The sequence below is a fragment of the Phoenix dactylifera genome, chromosome 3, assembly GCF_009389715.1.
Source record: "Phoenix dactylifera cultivar Barhee BC4 chromosome 3, palm_55x_up_171113_PBpolish2nd_filt_p, whole genome shotgun sequence".
In the NCBI taxonomy this organism is placed as follows: domain Eukaryota; kingdom Viridiplantae; phylum Streptophyta; class Magnoliopsida; order Arecales; family Arecaceae; genus Phoenix; species Phoenix dactylifera.
The window spans coordinates 14,656,246-14,672,563 of record NC_052394.1 but is presented as its reverse complement, the minus strand read 5'-3'; the positions used below and the strand labels follow the sequence as shown (position 1 = coordinate 14,672,563).

General features: G+C 43.0%; 1 protein-coding gene across 1 annotated transcript; it reads left to right on the top strand.

The window, feature by feature from the left end:
* The first annotated feature begins 6,971 nt into the window (after positions 1 to 6,971).
* Positions 6,972 to 15,132, top strand: LOC113461331 (phosphatidylinositol 4-phosphate 5-kinase 6-like). Its single transcript, XM_039124691.1, has 8 exons — positions 6,972 to 8,601; positions 9,756 to 9,923; positions 10,017 to 10,182; positions 10,271 to 10,387; positions 10,484 to 10,677; positions 10,806 to 10,915; positions 11,002 to 11,086; positions 14,357 to 15,132. Exons 1-8 carry the CDS (start codon positions 7,319 to 7,321, stop codon positions 14,640 to 14,642), a joined length of 2,409 nt encoding a protein of 802 aa, XP_038980619.1. The 5' UTR covers positions 6,972 to 7,318; the 3' UTR covers positions 14,643 to 15,132.
* Positions 15,133 to 16,318: the final 1,186 nt, after the last annotated feature.

Sequence of the window (16,318 nt, the reverse complement as noted above, 5' to 3'; positions counted from 1 at the left end):
ACCTGACCTTTCCTGTACAAAAGAGGAAATCTCCTAAAGTCAAGCCTCGATGAGGACACCGGCTTGCTGACAGAAAAGCTTTTTCTCGGGTTAAAGCCTGTTTGGCTTACTGCGCGTGGTGGTACAGGGCAAAGCGGCGAAGAACAAATAGAATTTGCTACAAAAGCCGGCTAACGGGGGTATTCCTGCGTATGAGAACATTGTAATGGAGAAGGTCATAGCCGAAATAGGATTCGTTTTGGCTAGAGCGCCCAAATCCGCTATATATTTGACACCTGTTCCACTTGGAGTTTTGTCATCATCCACCTACTACTTCTCTCGCAGCTGCAGATATAGGGCCACCTTTTTCAGCATCTCAGTTGTGGCATCAGCGTGCGTCTGGTACAGATTTCTGTCTCTCGGAAGAGATCTCATCTGCTATATCGGGCTTCCTGCTTCCTGAGTTCTCTCATGACTCATCAGCATCAGAGGCTGCCCCGCCTACCTTGCCATCAGCCGTCTCATCCCAATCTCCTTTTAGTAATAGATCTTTTTGATATGTCTCAGTCTCCGCGGCAAGGACCAGCATCTGGAATTGGTTTGACCGAATCTGACTTGAAGGAATTAGGGTTAGGGTTTAGGGCACATGAAGCAGTAGAGTGCCCGAAAACCTTACACATCCGGCTCGGCCCGGGAAAGCGCTGGCAACAACATAAAGGAAGGGGTCCATGTAGCTGCTGCGCCCGCCCACTGAGCAGCAGGTTCGGCATCTACTACAAAAGAGAGAATCCACTTCAGATAACCACGTCTCTGCTAGGCAGCATGTGGAATGGCCGAGAGCGGACCCTTTTGGATATATAATCCAAGCCGAGAGTGGAGTTAACCAGGTCCGCGCACGCCTTCTCGAGGGCTACTATACTACCACTACCACAGCTGGCAAAGCCAGCTCGGACATCCAGCAATGAGGTGCCGAGCAGCCTTCCCCCCCACCTTCAAGTCAACAACCCGTGGTGCCTGCTCGTGACACATAGGGCTTGCTGCGATTCTTTTCTTGCTGTTCGTGATTACTCTTAAATGGATGGGGAACGGATTTCGACGAAGGAATGGGTTGAAAAAGCCTTCCCCCTCGTCTTCTACCGCTGCGGTGGGCGTCCCATTGGCAGCTCCTATGGAGATCGAGATGAGGGCAGGGTAAATCAGAAAAAGGCAAGAAAGCCTGTTTTGGAAAGACTGCAGTATCGAATAAGCCAGAAACAGAAGTCTCTCTTTCTTTTCTTCCCTGTAAGATAGATTGGTATTTATCTTGGGAATGGTCAAAGAGATCTCTCCTTTCACGGTTGAGCAAAAGGTCTCGGGTTCGAAAACAGAGATCAAAGACTCTGTCCTCGCTTCTTGATTGTTTTCATATTGACTTCTTCACCTATTCGACTCTCCCTATATAAACGGTCGAGGACTACTGCTATATGCACTCAACCAGTTCTGCCTGTTTATTTATTGATTGGCTAAAATGAATTTGGAAGTCACGTCCGAAGTCGTTACCTTAACCGCAAGGTCGGGGTTGAGTTGATAATTCGGGAGGAGCATGCAGACCGCTTGCTTCGCCAAGTCATAAGAGCAGGAACATCAAAATCTCAGACCAGCTATTCCTGTGAGAATCAAAGCCACAGAGGTAGGTGCCTAAATTAAGCTTGTTCCTTTCTAAGGCAGTAAGTGAAGGAAGCAAGAGCTGCGGAAGAAGATCGGCAAATACGGCCCTTTTTATCATTTCTTCACATGTACCCGCAGTAGCATTCAAGTAATGTCCTTTGATTTTACCCGTTTCGGCCTGCGCTTTATAAATTGCGTTGGCAGAAAATAAGAAAAGGTCTCTCCAACGCATAAATGGTTGTGAGTTCACTCTGTTCCTATTTCCTCTTCCTTCCCTTCTTTTTCCACCGCTGCTCGCCGTTGGCGGCTAAAGTTCTACTCGCCGTTGGGCAATTTTCGGCATGTCTATCAGGCTGGGCGCGGAGCCGGAGCCCGGCATGTTCGCCCGCTGGGCCGAGTGTTCGCCCAAAGATCCCCTATTTCATTCTCCCGAAAAACGAAGGTCGAAATCCCTCTCTTTCTCACCCCGGGGAAGACCACTTTTATCGTATATAAACAACAGGTAATTTCCTTCCCTGACTCGCTCGGACACCTCGCTCAAACACCTACTTCCAGATTAGATGGACTTACCGGAAAGTCAAAGATCCCCTATTTCATTCTCCCGAAAAACGAAGGTCGAAATCCCTCTCTTTCTCACCCCGGGGAAGACCACTTTTATGCGTGCGCCTACGGTGCGGTAAGGCACCACCCTGTTGTGCCAGCAGCCAACTCCGGCGTGTCAGCTTAGTTATCCTCATCAAGCCACAACCTTGATGTCTAGCTTCCCAACTGGTAGACGGTTCCCTTTCCCCCAGATCAATGAAGAAGGGAGAAGTCAGTTGATTCTTCCGAAGAACCGGAAGCGAAGCGCTATGCCGGGGCGAGGGGACGGGAAAAGAAACTGCTCCGAAGAAAGATATTGGGGTTCCCAATGCTTCTCCACGCCCAACGAGATGCGCCAACCTCGGGCCAACCAGGAGGTGGGCTTGGAAGCAGCCATCCTTTGAAGAAAGCGTAATAGCTCACTGGTCTAGCTCCATGGCACCGAAAATGTCTCAGGGCTCAAGTGATTCACCGAAGCGACGAGACCTTGAAAGCTGTTTTTTCAAGCCACAAGAAGACAGGCAGAGTGGCGGGGCAATGGTACCAGACGTGAAGGAGAGAGTTGTGAGTTGGTCTCGATGAGAGCCCAGGCGAGTCTCGTGTGTGATAGTCTGACCAGCCAACCGACGGATTAAGGAGAAAGTTCCCTTCCAGTACTCTTTAAAGCTTGGTCTGGGTTAGGTTAGGTTACCTACCTGACTGACCCCAGAGCTCGAGGCTGCTCTCAGACTCTCGTTCACTTGACAGTTTACCCGAGTCACTATGGTGGAGTCACTATAGTAGAGTTGCCTCTTTGGATTCGGCTATGTAGATCAGGGGCATGGTTTCGCTCCCAATGGTGAGACAAGTGGCGCCCAAAAGCCTCAGCGCCAGTTCACGCCAGCAAAATTCTTCCAATGCTGCTTAAGCAGCATTATGACTTCTATGGCATCAGGACAGCACCTCTAACAATCGACGGACGGCTGACCAAAGCCAGGTCCAACTCAATGGTGACTTTCCCCTCGCCTCGGAACCGGGAACCAAGCCTGTAGGGTTCTGTGGGCGGGGACCCACTATGTGATCTGCCAACAAAAGAGAATTCCATCTGCTTTATCCAATCGGGGATTTCTTATAACTAATATCTGTCTTTTGATGCCAAAAATCCCGGGGTTTGATAAACTTTTTAGATTGAAATGTTCGTTGCCGAAGGAAAAAGTAATTGAGGACAAAAAGACGGGGAAAATGAAACTTTTGAAATTCTTTTCGTAAGGCAAGGAAGTCAGTGCTGCCCCGCCTACCTTGCCATCAACCGTCTCAGATGCCACAGATCCCTCTGCCGATGCCGCCAGACCATCAGCTCCGTTGCAGACGTACTCCCGCGGGGACCCGAGCATTCTACATGTTCCTGCGATAGAACAGTTCGCCCAGTCGTCTGCCTCTCCCAGTCAGCCTGCACCTGTTGCGGATTCTGCTCCGCCGGTTCGTCGTTCCCCTGTGCCCGGACACAGAAGAAAAAATGAATGATCTTACTGCCATTTCTTCTCCTTTTGTTCCACTTCTTCCATCCCGGCTCTATGCCTTCTGTCAAACAAATATTCGATCCTAACATAGAATAGAAATTGGATGAATAGGAATTTGTTCTTTATTTCATTTGAAATTGAAATTTACAATTTATTTCGATATTTTTTTTTCCACTTTTTTTCTTCAAATCAAAAAATTCCTATTTTTTTTTACGTAGGTCGTCGATTCGGCATTGGAAAAAAAAAATAGCAAGATGCCCATTTTTTCTACCTTTTTCTCAGCAACTGGCTTTCATGGTTTTCATGTGATTATAGGTACTCTTTTCTTGATCATATGTGGTATTCGCCAATATCTTGGTCATCTGACCAAACCAAAAAAGTCAAACATTAGCCACCTACTACCGGCCTTACCTTTAAAGGCACCTTTGGGCGGTGGTTCCTCTGCATCTTGACTCTTTAACCTCGACTCTGAAATCGGATCCTCTTATGAAATTCGAATACAGAAATTGATCTTGTTCGGTTCCTTTGCCTACATCTGAACATCCCATTTCCAGTTGGATTGTTTCTCATATACGCGCATTTGAAAACTTCGATCATAGGGATCAATTTCTGGTCGCGTAGCTTCATAATAATTCTGTAAAGCTTCCGCATAATTTCCTTCGGATTGAGCCAACATCCGTTACGGTCGCCTTCTCCTGGGTACTCTCTCTTGAATAAGGAGAGATCTTCCAACTCGGCAATTCAAAGAGAGAGATTGATTGAATTGATGCCAACGAACGAGCCGAGAAAGGAGAGGAAAAGAATCCGGGTCTCTGCCCATTCCCTTGAAGCCAGGTATTCGTTTCTCGCTAGCATGAAAACAGAATCCATGGCATCAGATTCATTAGCTCTCTTGCCTCTCTTTGATCGAAGGCCTTGGTTTCTTCACCCGAACCACGAGGTTCTCTTCGGCCTGGCCGGCAGATTCGGATGGCAGAGCCGGGTCAATCGATAGTCTGATTCTCAGAACAAGAGGAATTTCGTGCTTCTGTCGGATCCTCCCTATCTCCTGATCGAGCTTGTGTAGGTAGATGTTGCCTGGTAGGGCCGATAGTAGTACACTGTGTGGGACGGAGTGGGAGCATTGAGTTTCCCAAATGGAGGTAGACCATTCTGGATCGCCAACAGCACGCACTTGCAGCCTTGGTTGGTAGGAATCAGTGGAAAGCCTGATTGAGCATTTCGAGAGCCAAATGAATTGGCTTATTCGAAAAAAGCCTTGTTCTTTGGAAGATCTATCTCGTGTCTGGTACTGCATGGTTCCACTCTGCAAGAACTCCGAATCATTCTCTTGAAGCTCATCCTCTTTATGATAAATGATCTGCTTGCCCCGAAATGATAGCTAAACATTTTATTCGAACAAATGTAGAACCAGAATGGATGGTTTTGTGCTTATTACCAGTTCTTCCAGTTCATAGTTCATTCCACTCAACAAGCTGACCCAGCCTGAAGGAAGGGGTTGGGGCCGATTTTAGTAAAGAAACGCTCCGTAAGATCCTTCAGGATCTGGAAAAGGAGGGTGCAAATAGCACCTACTTTCATTCCTTCCACAAAGCTAAAAGAAGGGATTGGGATCCGACCATGTCAATCATAAAGAAATCCAATCCGGCCAAGACCAGATGCCATCGACATCGGGTCAAGCAGGCCATGTTCCACCCATGACCGGTCGGTTCTTAACCAACCCTTTCTCGCCGAGCTTTATAAATTTAAGAGAGATACGGGTTCAATAGGAGCCCTACTTCCTTCAGTCGCAAGCAAATGAGTCCCCGCCGCCTTTCATCTTGCCTTTGTTACGCAAGACGCCTAGATTGAGGATATTTTGAAAAAAGGGGGGGTACCCCCACAAAAAAACCCTCAATATTCTAATAAAAAACGAGCTTTAAGATAGGGTAAAGCTCGTTTGTGGATGATTCCTCAATGGAGTGAAGAAATCGCGTTATAGCGCGATTTCGTCTATAAAGTGATACCTTAAAGATAGTGGGCCCGATCGAGACCTTGACAACCCTTATGGCCTTGATCCCTTTCCCACGGGGGAGTGCTCTATTCAATAAGTGCCCCTTGAGCCCTTTCTGGCCTGCCCAGAAAGCCCTTTGCGCGGTACTTTCGACCAAGAAAGAATAGGTCATGCTGGTAGCCGGACTTAGAATCTGCTTATTCAATCTCTTGTCCAGATTAATCTCTCACTCCACCAGGGCAGTTGGCTTTCGTGAAGCAAGAAGGAGTCATTTTTTATTCAATAGTGATTTTATATATGTTATCTTCTATTTTTCGTTAATCCAAGTTCGACAACGGTTAACATTCTGGTTTTTTTGGACTAGTCACGGCAAATATGCTCATGGTGGTTCATCTCTTTAAGTGCGCATGGAAAGTTAGGCACTCTTTGTTTGGATGCACTCACAGTAATTTCTTAATTGGCAAAGATTATTTAATCTTTTGGCCTGAATCTCTGCCTCTTCCTGCCGGGGAGTTGGCATTTTGCACACGACAACGTGATATATATCTAAATCTATACTCGTAGCTCATAGGTATAATAACAAGTTAACATGCAAATAACTTTACATATACATTATCATTGTCCTTGACATAGATGGTCGTCGATTATTTGCTAAATAAATTTTAGGTACTTATATAGGATCAAAAAATCTAAATAATACTTTCCAACCAGCTATTTTGGATATTGTCTTGAGTCGTGACAAATAGTATAAGAATGGATCCGATCCATAACCTATATAGAGTAGGGCACATTGCAGCATGGATCAATTGAGGCTAGCCACGGATGGATTGTAATGCTTATGATTAGATTTAAATAAATTTAAATTTTTAGTGTGCCGGATTAAAAAAAATAAATAATAATTTTTGGCTAGCTATTTTGTCACCGGCTAATTTAATTATGAGTGGACACTGCCATCGCTCTTTCTTCATGGGAATTTGGATTATGGAATTCATCTCTCATTTCAGCTTTTTGGTGAGCCCGGCCTCTATTTCCACGGTGGACCAGGCAATTCCCCGGCATCCCGAGTATCAAGAGACATCTGGGATTCTCAAGATGCCCGTTGTATAATTTAAACCTATGAAGCCTCGTTGTTCTCAGCGAACGCTACGACTCTGTGCCCCGCTGTCCACAACTCCACACCCATTATCCCTAAAATAAGAAGAGAATAACGCCTCGTATTTGTGTAAGAAGAGGAGGAGGAGGAGGAAGAGGCCTGGGGCTGGAAAGAAGGGGATGTCTCCGTTGTTCCTCCCTCCAGGTGTTGGGTTTCCCATCCTTCGTCGGAGCCCCATCCGGAACCCAGCCCGAAAAAGATGGGGACTCATCAGAATCCCCTTCCTCCCTCGTTGCAATCTCCATCTGGAGAAAACAACATCTCGAACAAAAACAAAGCAAACGACAGGATCCAAAAGAAGAACACCAAATCTAAAGTACCTGGATATATCGATCCGCATTCTCCTCCTCCCCATTTGCCGGGCTCTCAGAAATGATACACCGAGCATTGGTGTTGGTGAAAGTAAGACGTTAAAAAATTGCACCGTTAAGCCGGAAGCGGAGGAAGAAAAGAAGGGAGAGTAGAATGTTCAAAGACATCCAACGCATCAAGGCGTGGGAGTCCACCGTCCGGAGGACGCACCAGAAGCATCAGCCGTCGGCGCGGCGGCGCAGCCTCGTCCTCCCCCCCGTGTCGGCCTCCCCCACCGCCGCCGACGTCGACGACGCCGATGATCTCGATGACCCCACCCTCCACCACGCCGAGCGCCTCCTCCCCAACGGGGACTTCTACACCGGCCAGTGGCACAACAACCTCCCCCACGGCACCGGCAAGTACCTATGGACGGACGGCTGCATGTACGAAGGCGAATGGCGCCACGGCAAGACCATGGGGAAAGGCAAGTTCAGCTGGCCCTCCGGCGCCACCTACGAAGGCGAGTTCAAGTCCGGCTTCATGGATGGCTTCGGCACCTACACCGGCTCCCTTGGGGACACCTACCGCGGCTCCTGGTCCATGAATCTCAAGCACGGCCAGGGCAAGAAGTCCTACGCCAACGGCGACTACTACGACGGCGAGTGGCGCTCCGGCCTCCAGGACGGCCACGGTCGCTATACTTGGAAGAATGGCAACGAGTACGTCGGCGAGTGGCGCGCCGGCGTCATCCACGGCCGCGGCACCCTCGTCTGGGTCAACGGCAACCGCTACGACGGCGGGTGGGAGGACGGCTTCCCGAAAGGCAACGGAAGCTTCCGCTGGGCCGACGGCAGCCTCTACGTTGGGTACTGGAGTGAGGAGAACGACGGCATCCAGCAGAAGGGCGTTTACTACCCGTCGCCCGCCGCCACTTCGCCGACGGCTCGGGATCCTCATGCTGCGTTTGCGGCCGACCTCGGCGATTGCAAGGTTTGCCCGGGCGAGACGGTGTCGATTCTCCCGTCGCAGAAGACGCCGAACTGGTTGGGAATGGAGGAGAATTTCCTACAGAAGCAGGCCGTATGGAGGCAGTCCAAGTCGAACGACGGCCGGCCGAGAAGGCGGGCGTCGGCCGACACGGCCGGGACCGGTGAGACGCCCAAGAGGACTAATGGGCACAACAATAGCATCATCGGCGCTGCCGGCAGTTGGGAGGCGGATGGGGATTATAATTGTGATGCAGAGGAAGGTAGTGTGGCCAGGGGGAGAGGGGCGTCCAGCGACGGGGCTAATGACTTCATGGGAGGGCTTAGCCTGGAGGAAACGGAGTCGACGGGAACGGGGAGGTGGTTGCCAATAAAGTGGCCGCCACCGGAGGTGAAGAAGCAGGGGGAGACTATCTCCAAGGGGCACAAGAATTATGACCTCATGCTCAATCTCCAGCTTGGGATCAGGTATCCTGCTTTCTCTGCTGTAATCTCTGGCTTCTATGGAGGTTTTGGTTGTGGCCCCAGCAAATGATGCATGGAAAGAGAAATATAAATGCTCTGCTAACTAATTACCTCCTATTGATCTCTAGTTTTGTTTATATTGTGAAATTATCTTTTTGCAAAATGGTGGCTTACGCCACCAATTGTTTCATTAGGTATAAAATGATTGCTTGGAAAAACAGGGTAGGGCCCCCTCAACACACCACAATGATGGATGACTTCATGGTTGCAGGCCTCATTCAGCCCTAAACCCACAAATAAGACACAGAAAATGAGACAGCTAAACAATATAGAACAAGACAGTCCTAGATATAACACTTCTTCGTTTCATTGTGAATTTTTGAAAAATATGATATATCTTTACCATTTTCATATTTTTGTCATCCTTTCCTTTAGTCTGCATCTAGTTTTAGGTTATGTATTTTTATAGACAACGACTGATTTTTTAGTTTGTGTGATCTGGGAAGAATGGATCTGACGGTTGTTCAAGTTATGAATCCACAAAACTGGAAAACAAAAATCATGTATCAAGAGTTGGATTATGGCTTTATAGACCCACTGTTTTACAACCATGGTAGAGTCTATGGTACTCGGATTCCATAGACTCCTATGTCCATGTCCATGCAACAACAGATCCATGCATCCGGCAGCTACACTTGGATTCCTTCTCTTTTTTTTTTTGAGAAAAACATTGGGACAGATCACCACACATTTTATAAGAGTAACGCTTGGAGTCTTATGTAAATGTGGATTGGTCTTCCATGTGATATTCTTCATGCACATAATGATTTTAAAAATATAAAAAGAATATAAACTTGCAATGTAGTGGGTAGTGGGAAGGTTCAGTAAGCATGCCATGCATTACTATACCTATCTGTCATGTTTAGTATTTGCAAAAATAATAGATTTTCTTCCCTTAAATTTCTTCTCTTTAACTGAGAACTCCTCTGCATAATCTATGTTAAGAGTCCTTTCTTTTGGTGTTGAGCTGATTATGTGGTGTCCTTCAGCAATGGTTTAGTTATCAAGAACTATTTGAAATATTAGCTATGTGAATGTTTATGCTCTTCTAAGTCTGATCATCTTAGCTAGTATTTTACTTTGTCTTGGCATTTTAGACATGCAGTAGGAAGGCCAGCTCAACCTACATCACTTGATCTGAAAGCATCAGCCTTTGACCCAAAGGAAAAGGTATGGACAAGATTTCCTCCTGAAGGAACAAAACAGACTCCTCCGCACCAGTCTTGTGATTTTAAGTGGAAGGATTACTGCCCATTGGTTTTCAGGTTTGCCCAAGAATATGTTTGCTCAACTTGTATCCAATATCCAGCTTATTTCATGCAGGCTTGATAACCCCATTTTCTGCATTGGATCTTCAGGACGCTGCGCAAACTTTTTAAGGTTGATCCGGGTGATTATATGATCTCTATCTGCGGAAATGATGCCCTTCGGGAACTATCATCTCCTGGGAAAAGTGGAAGCTTCTTTTACCTAACCAATGATGATAAGTACATGATAAAGACCATGAAGAAATCTGAAGTAAAAGTGAGATTTTGCCCCTATATGTCACTCTGAATCGAAGAAAGACTACCATTTCCTGATCTGTCTCGATGCATCCTGTTTTATGATACAGGTGCTTCTGAGGATGCTCCCAGCCTACTATAATCATGTCCGGGCTTTTGAAAGTACTTTAGTTACCAAGTTTTTTGGCTTGCACTGTGTCAAATTAACTGGGGCTACCCAAAGGAAGGTTAGATCATCATGTTGAAGTCAAAGATTAGTAAGGGTAAGTCTCATAGTAAATTATGTTTCATAGCCTTTAACTTCTTTGGTAAAAATGAATCAGGTACGCTTTGTAATTATGGGAAATCTCTTCTGCACTGAGTATGCAATTCATAGGCGCTTCGATCTCAAAGGGTCTTCCCATGGCCGTACAACTGATAAGCCTGAGGAAGAAATTGATGCAAACACTACTTTGAAAGACCTTGACCTTAATTTTATATTCCGACTGCAAAAATCTTGGTTTCAGGATTTCCACAGGTAATTATGCTGTTCCATTTCTATATGTTCCAGTCTTGGAACGACAAATACTTTGCCTTATTTGACAATTTTTTTAAACTCAGTCAGTTTGGAATTGCATTCTCATTTAATGCATACTTCTTTCGCAGGCAAGTAGATAGAGACCTCGAGCTTCTCGAGCAGGAAAGGATTATGGATTATAGTCTTTTGGTGGGTGTTCATTTTAGAGAAGTATCCCAAGACATGCTCCCTACTGAAGGTCAATTTGAAATGAAGCAATCCTTTCAAATTTCCTTGTGATTTTTCAGCTTTGTGGCTCAGGAGTTCCATTTATTTCGGTTACAGGTAGTGGTGATAATGACAACACAAGTGAAGCAACTCCCCGCCTTTCAAGAGCAGACATGGATCAGTTTCTTTGTGATCCAACCAGGTATGACGCAAAAAAATGTTGACTTTGTTAACTTTGTTCTTTATGCATGGATTCGATTCTTAGTGAAAGTATTCAGAATTCATAGAGTGATAAACCATTCACAGACTTCACTCATTCAAAAATTTGTTGAAGGGCACAGGATAGTATCACATGGAGTCTGAACAGATAGATGGAGGTCATGTGGACAGATGCATCAGAAGTGCATCTAATCTACTTGATCTAACTATAAGCAACTAACATCGACTTGATCTAATTTTATGTGGACAAATGCAACATGTACTTGTGTCACCATACACTCAATAAAGTTTAATTCAGTACAGTTATGTTACTTGTTTTTGTTGATTTTCTTGGTCAAAGCGACCATCTTCAACTTATTCATTGTTGCTTTTTGTAGGATATTTTCATTGGTACATTTAACTATGATTAGCTCATATACATCTAGCTTAACTAAACACTTGGTATAGATGATAGTCTGTTACTATGGGTCCTCACGGTTTATGAACTTGAGAGGTTTCATCATGACAAGTTAAATCTTTCTTTGAGAACCTCTTAAGGCTCTTATTGCTCCTTCTTTGAAGATGCTAGTTGGAGTAGTGCTCGGTTTAGTCATACAGATCATATTTAGCTTGATGAAGCTTGTGGTAGAATAATAACATGTGACCATGGCCCTCCTTACTTCGACAGGGTGCAAATATCTAAATTTTACCCTTTTAGATACTTTTTCAGACCCGATAGACTTGCCCATGGCTGCAAAGCCCGCCCATCCTTTTTCGAGATGAAAGCCCGGTCGGATTCACTTTCCCAGTCAGATCCATCCACGCTAGACTGACGATCGGGAACTCGATTGTTCCTCGGTTGAAAAGAGATGTCTTGAGCAATCAGACCCGTCAGAAGACGAAGACCAGATAACATTATAAGCATAATGGTCTATTCAAAGCCAATGTTCTGACCTCCTAACCTGAGGAAAATGGTTCTTTCCTTAACCTTAACGAGGAAAAGAACAATTCCTCCCTTGCTTCGAGCACCCAAACCTCGAGCACGAGGGGGACTGAAAGCAGCAAAGAACGAGGGAACAACCCTTTTTTTCCATCTGACTTTCTTTGTCCAGCAGACCAGGGATTTCTCGATTCAATGGAACTTTCTCTCTGGAGAGACTGCACCCAAAGGAATATCGAAAATTCGCGTGGCTGAAGCCCCCAAGTCTGTTAAACCGAAGAAAGATGCTCCTCGTAGGAATAATGGCACCAGAAATAATATTGTTTCCATAAAGTAGAGAACCAGAAACAGGTTCACGAATACCATCAATATCTACTGGAGGAGCAGCAATGAAGGCGATAATGAAAATTATTTCGTGGATTGGATTTCACTTGACTGTCTACGGCTCCATTGCGTGTGCTCGGGGTAGAAGTTTTGTATAAATGTTACTTCTTATAACATGGAACTACATCTATAAACCACAACTTGAGATTCATGGCACGGGCTAACTATGTACAGTAATTAATCAAATGGGGTTTGAATATGGGATTAGGGTTCTGAGGGTTGTTTCCTGATTAATTTGTTTTTGATGACCTGGTGTGAATTTTTTATTTCTATTTGTTGTTATAGGTTGATACACATGATTTGATATGGTTCTTTATTGTTGAAGGCTAAACCCATTTGGTTCAGATGCCAGTCATGGGATGAGGATTTTGAGGGATTGTCTACTAATTTCTTCATGTTCTTATGTCTATCGGATTATTTTGTCATAGATATATATTTTTTCTGTAGACTATAAAAGAAGTGCAATGTGAGAATCTTCTTTTACTTGGGTGAGGCTGACGTGGGCACTCTATCGGAACCATACGTGTATGAGGAAATTGAATAGTTAAAGCTTAAATAAATAGTATTACTGTTTCAACTAAATGATGGGTGGGACGAAAGGCTTCGATTTTTAGGAGAATGATGGGGCATAGTAAGTAGAGTTATTTGGTGAATACACATGCTGGTATCTGGTTTGCTGTGGATTGAACATTCATGGTGCCGTTTGAATGTTATGTTTCATTCTTAGTGCTCCTTGGTTAGTATGAACTTGAAGCTGTTTAGCAGATTATTAGCTATTGTTTGCAAAGGACTAAATTTTCATGTTTGGAAAACCTTTACTGATTCTATTGTTTAATTACCTATAAGCTGGCTTTAGCTCCACATTTTTATGCCAAAAGGCTTTCTTGTATATTTATGCCACATTTTTATATTCTAAGCTTCTGCCAGCTCAAAGCCTGGTATGAACATGGCCCAGCTTGATGGTTTTCTATCCATGGCCCATTACCAACCCCTTCTAGGATTTAATACTCACTACATCAATTGATTACCATAATAATGGATAATTTATGTATGTGACTAGATTTTGTGGTAATTTATCACATAAGCGACAAGTAATCTTTTAATTTACTTTGAAGAGCATGGTTAAAATTTTCACCTGTAACTCTAAAACCAAAACTGAGATTTCAGTCTTGACCAAAATCAATCCAAAATGAAGCCAGTTTTGGAATTTTTACTGAAAATAACTGAGGGTCAAATCGATTGTGTATGTGAATTCATGCTTGATTTCATATCATTTTGTCATTTCCGTCATTGCTGAAAATGGTACTCTAAATTAAACTTAGGATTCTGCAGATTGTTATGACTTGAAAGCATTGAATACTAGGCGAAGACTTTTGACAAAGATTTAGCTATCCTAAAATGCAAGTCTCATAGATATTTACATTTTCATGCTAATTTGTCATCAAAAAATGGAACAATATATTAATCTAAATATTTTTTTAACATTTTTTTGAAAAGAGTAATTTTTATTGTTTTAGTGCAAACCACTTAATTATACATCTAAATATCCAAAATAATATAATATTTCTAAAATAATGTCTAATAGTTCTTAGTTAATTTTTATTGGTATTTTATGATTTTTCTTAATTCGGATTCTTTTAATAATTTCCAAATTGCCTAAACTGGAGCTGAAACCATTTGAGACTACTGAATATGAAACCTACTTGGCCTTGGTGTTTGGCCAAAACTGAGAACTGAGACCGAGTTTTACTTTCTTGAAGACATACCGAATGACTGATTTGATTTTCTTTGTTCTATCATTCCAGTCTCCTCTTTGTCTGATTTATATCACACTGAATCTCAATTTAAAATCTTCTTTCAGTAAGGTATATTGGACAGTAGAATACTGAAGTTCCAAATAAAATGACTCTCACTTTGTTTCTTTTGAAATATTGTATGTGGACAATGCAGGTGGGCTACAATCAAACTTGGTGTAAACATGCCTGCTAGGGTTGAACGGATAGTGAGGACTGATGTTGAATCCCTGCTGATCGGGGAACCCACAGGGGAATTTTATGATGTGATATTGTTCTTTGGCATCATTGACATTCTCCAAGACTATGACATCAGCAAAAAGCTTGAACATGCCTACAAGTCCATCCAGTATGACCCAACATCAATATCAGCTGTTGACCCAAAGCAATACGCAAAGCGCTTTCGTGACTTCATATTCAGAGTATTCACAGACGACACCTAACTATACTTTTAGCCGAAAGGGCCACTGTCAGTTTTAGGAGATTCAGAAGGTCGTGGCAAAAGGATGGTCAGCCTGCAACTGTCTGCTCAGCTTCCTAGTATGTGTATAGTTTTTTTTTACCACTTTCGGAGAGTTGATGCTTCAACCATCATCACAGCCAATGGAGGATCGTTCGGTCTTCAGGAAGTGGATGTCTTGTAAGTCAGCATGGTTCACTCACTAATTGCATATGTTGATAGGTATTCACAATTTTAATGTTTATTGGCTCTAGTTATTTTTTATTTATATCTTCTATGATACAAATGAAAGTTTTACAAGGAAATAGCATGGAGTTGTAAATGCTAGTACCGGATTTTCAGTTGTGTATTGGATGTCATTCTTTTGTAACTACATTTTTTCCCTCAGAAGCTAATGAAGAATTTCTGGGGTTTTGGCAATAATGTCAATAAATGGTACAGGAGAAATGAATTATAACATTGTCTTTGTTCAATATTGTTTGACTTGTGGAATCAAGCAAGTGTTGATACAGTTCTTCTTTTTCTTTTGTTTCTCATGAAAATTTGCAGTTAATGAAATGGAAAATATGCTATTTGTCTCTGGTAAATAAAGGTGTTTGTGTTCACTCACTTTAATTCAAAATGGAAAAAAGCAATTTAACCTTGTCTGGTCATTTTAAATTTTCTATTTCTGGTCTATGCCTGTATCTAGGATCATACTGCTTTTTATTCTAGGATGGCCGGTCAATGTTGGGTGGGCATGCTAGTCTTATTATTGCTGCATTTTAGCCTGTAGATGCAGAAAAGGACTAACGACACTTGTCTTTTTTTTTTTTTTTTTTTTACTTAAACATATATTTAGTGTAAGCTATCGAGTCTAGAGGCTTGGTTATTAATTTAGGAATTAAGGGTGATTTATTTTCCCTTTTCCTATTCTCCTACACTTTCTTCATTTGAGTCAAAGATAAATGTAGGTAATGTTGAGAGGAGATAGGAGGATTAGCATAAGACAATTAGAACAGAAAGAATGTCTATGGTGGTATAAATTTTCATGAAAGTTTTAGAGGAAATGAGAAGATATATGATGGAGAAGATAAAGATTGGAACATAATGGAAAATTTGACACGAGTTTTACAAGGTATGTCATCTAAGAGAACCAAATTTGTAGAACAAATTTAGCAAGTTCAAATCTGTAAGAGAAATTAGCACAAGTAACATATTACGAAAAGAAATTAGTGGCAAAAGAAAGAAACAATACAAGGAGATGTCTAAAAATGAGATGATCTAACTTATAATAAAGAAATGTAACAATATATTGAAATAAATAATCAAATGGGCAGAACTGGGTTATTTAAGTTGCACTAGATGTAAATGTGGCATCATCATGAAATAAATAAATGAATCATTATAGGGCTGGAACATATAAGTTGTATGTGATGTCAGATTAGACAATGTATCATATTGAGAGGGATTATAGTAACTCCTGAAAATTGAAAAATAGGGCAATATAATGAACAATGATGTTGGAATAATACGAGATCTAAAATCTTTTTTTTTTTTTTCGAAAGATGGTGAATGACTGGAGAGATCTTGTGAAAAATAGGCTTCTTCCCTGATCGATAAGTTTCTGGGGAAACGGTCTTCTTTTTCTATCAGGTCAGACCCTTTCATAAAACTCCC

Coding starts and splice junctions, on each gene's coding strand:
- LOC113461331 (XM_039124691.1), top strand. CDS start 7,319: ATGTTCAAAGACATCCAACGCATCAAGGCGTGGGAGTCCACCGTCCGG. Junction 10,678..10,805: donor TGGTTTCAGGATTTCCACAG/GTAATTATGCTG, acceptor CTTCTTTCGCAG/GCAAGTAGATAGAGACCTCG. Junction 10,916..11,001: donor AGACATGCTCCCTACTGAAG/GTCAATTTGAAA, acceptor TTTCGGTTACAG/GTAGTGGTGATAATGACAAC.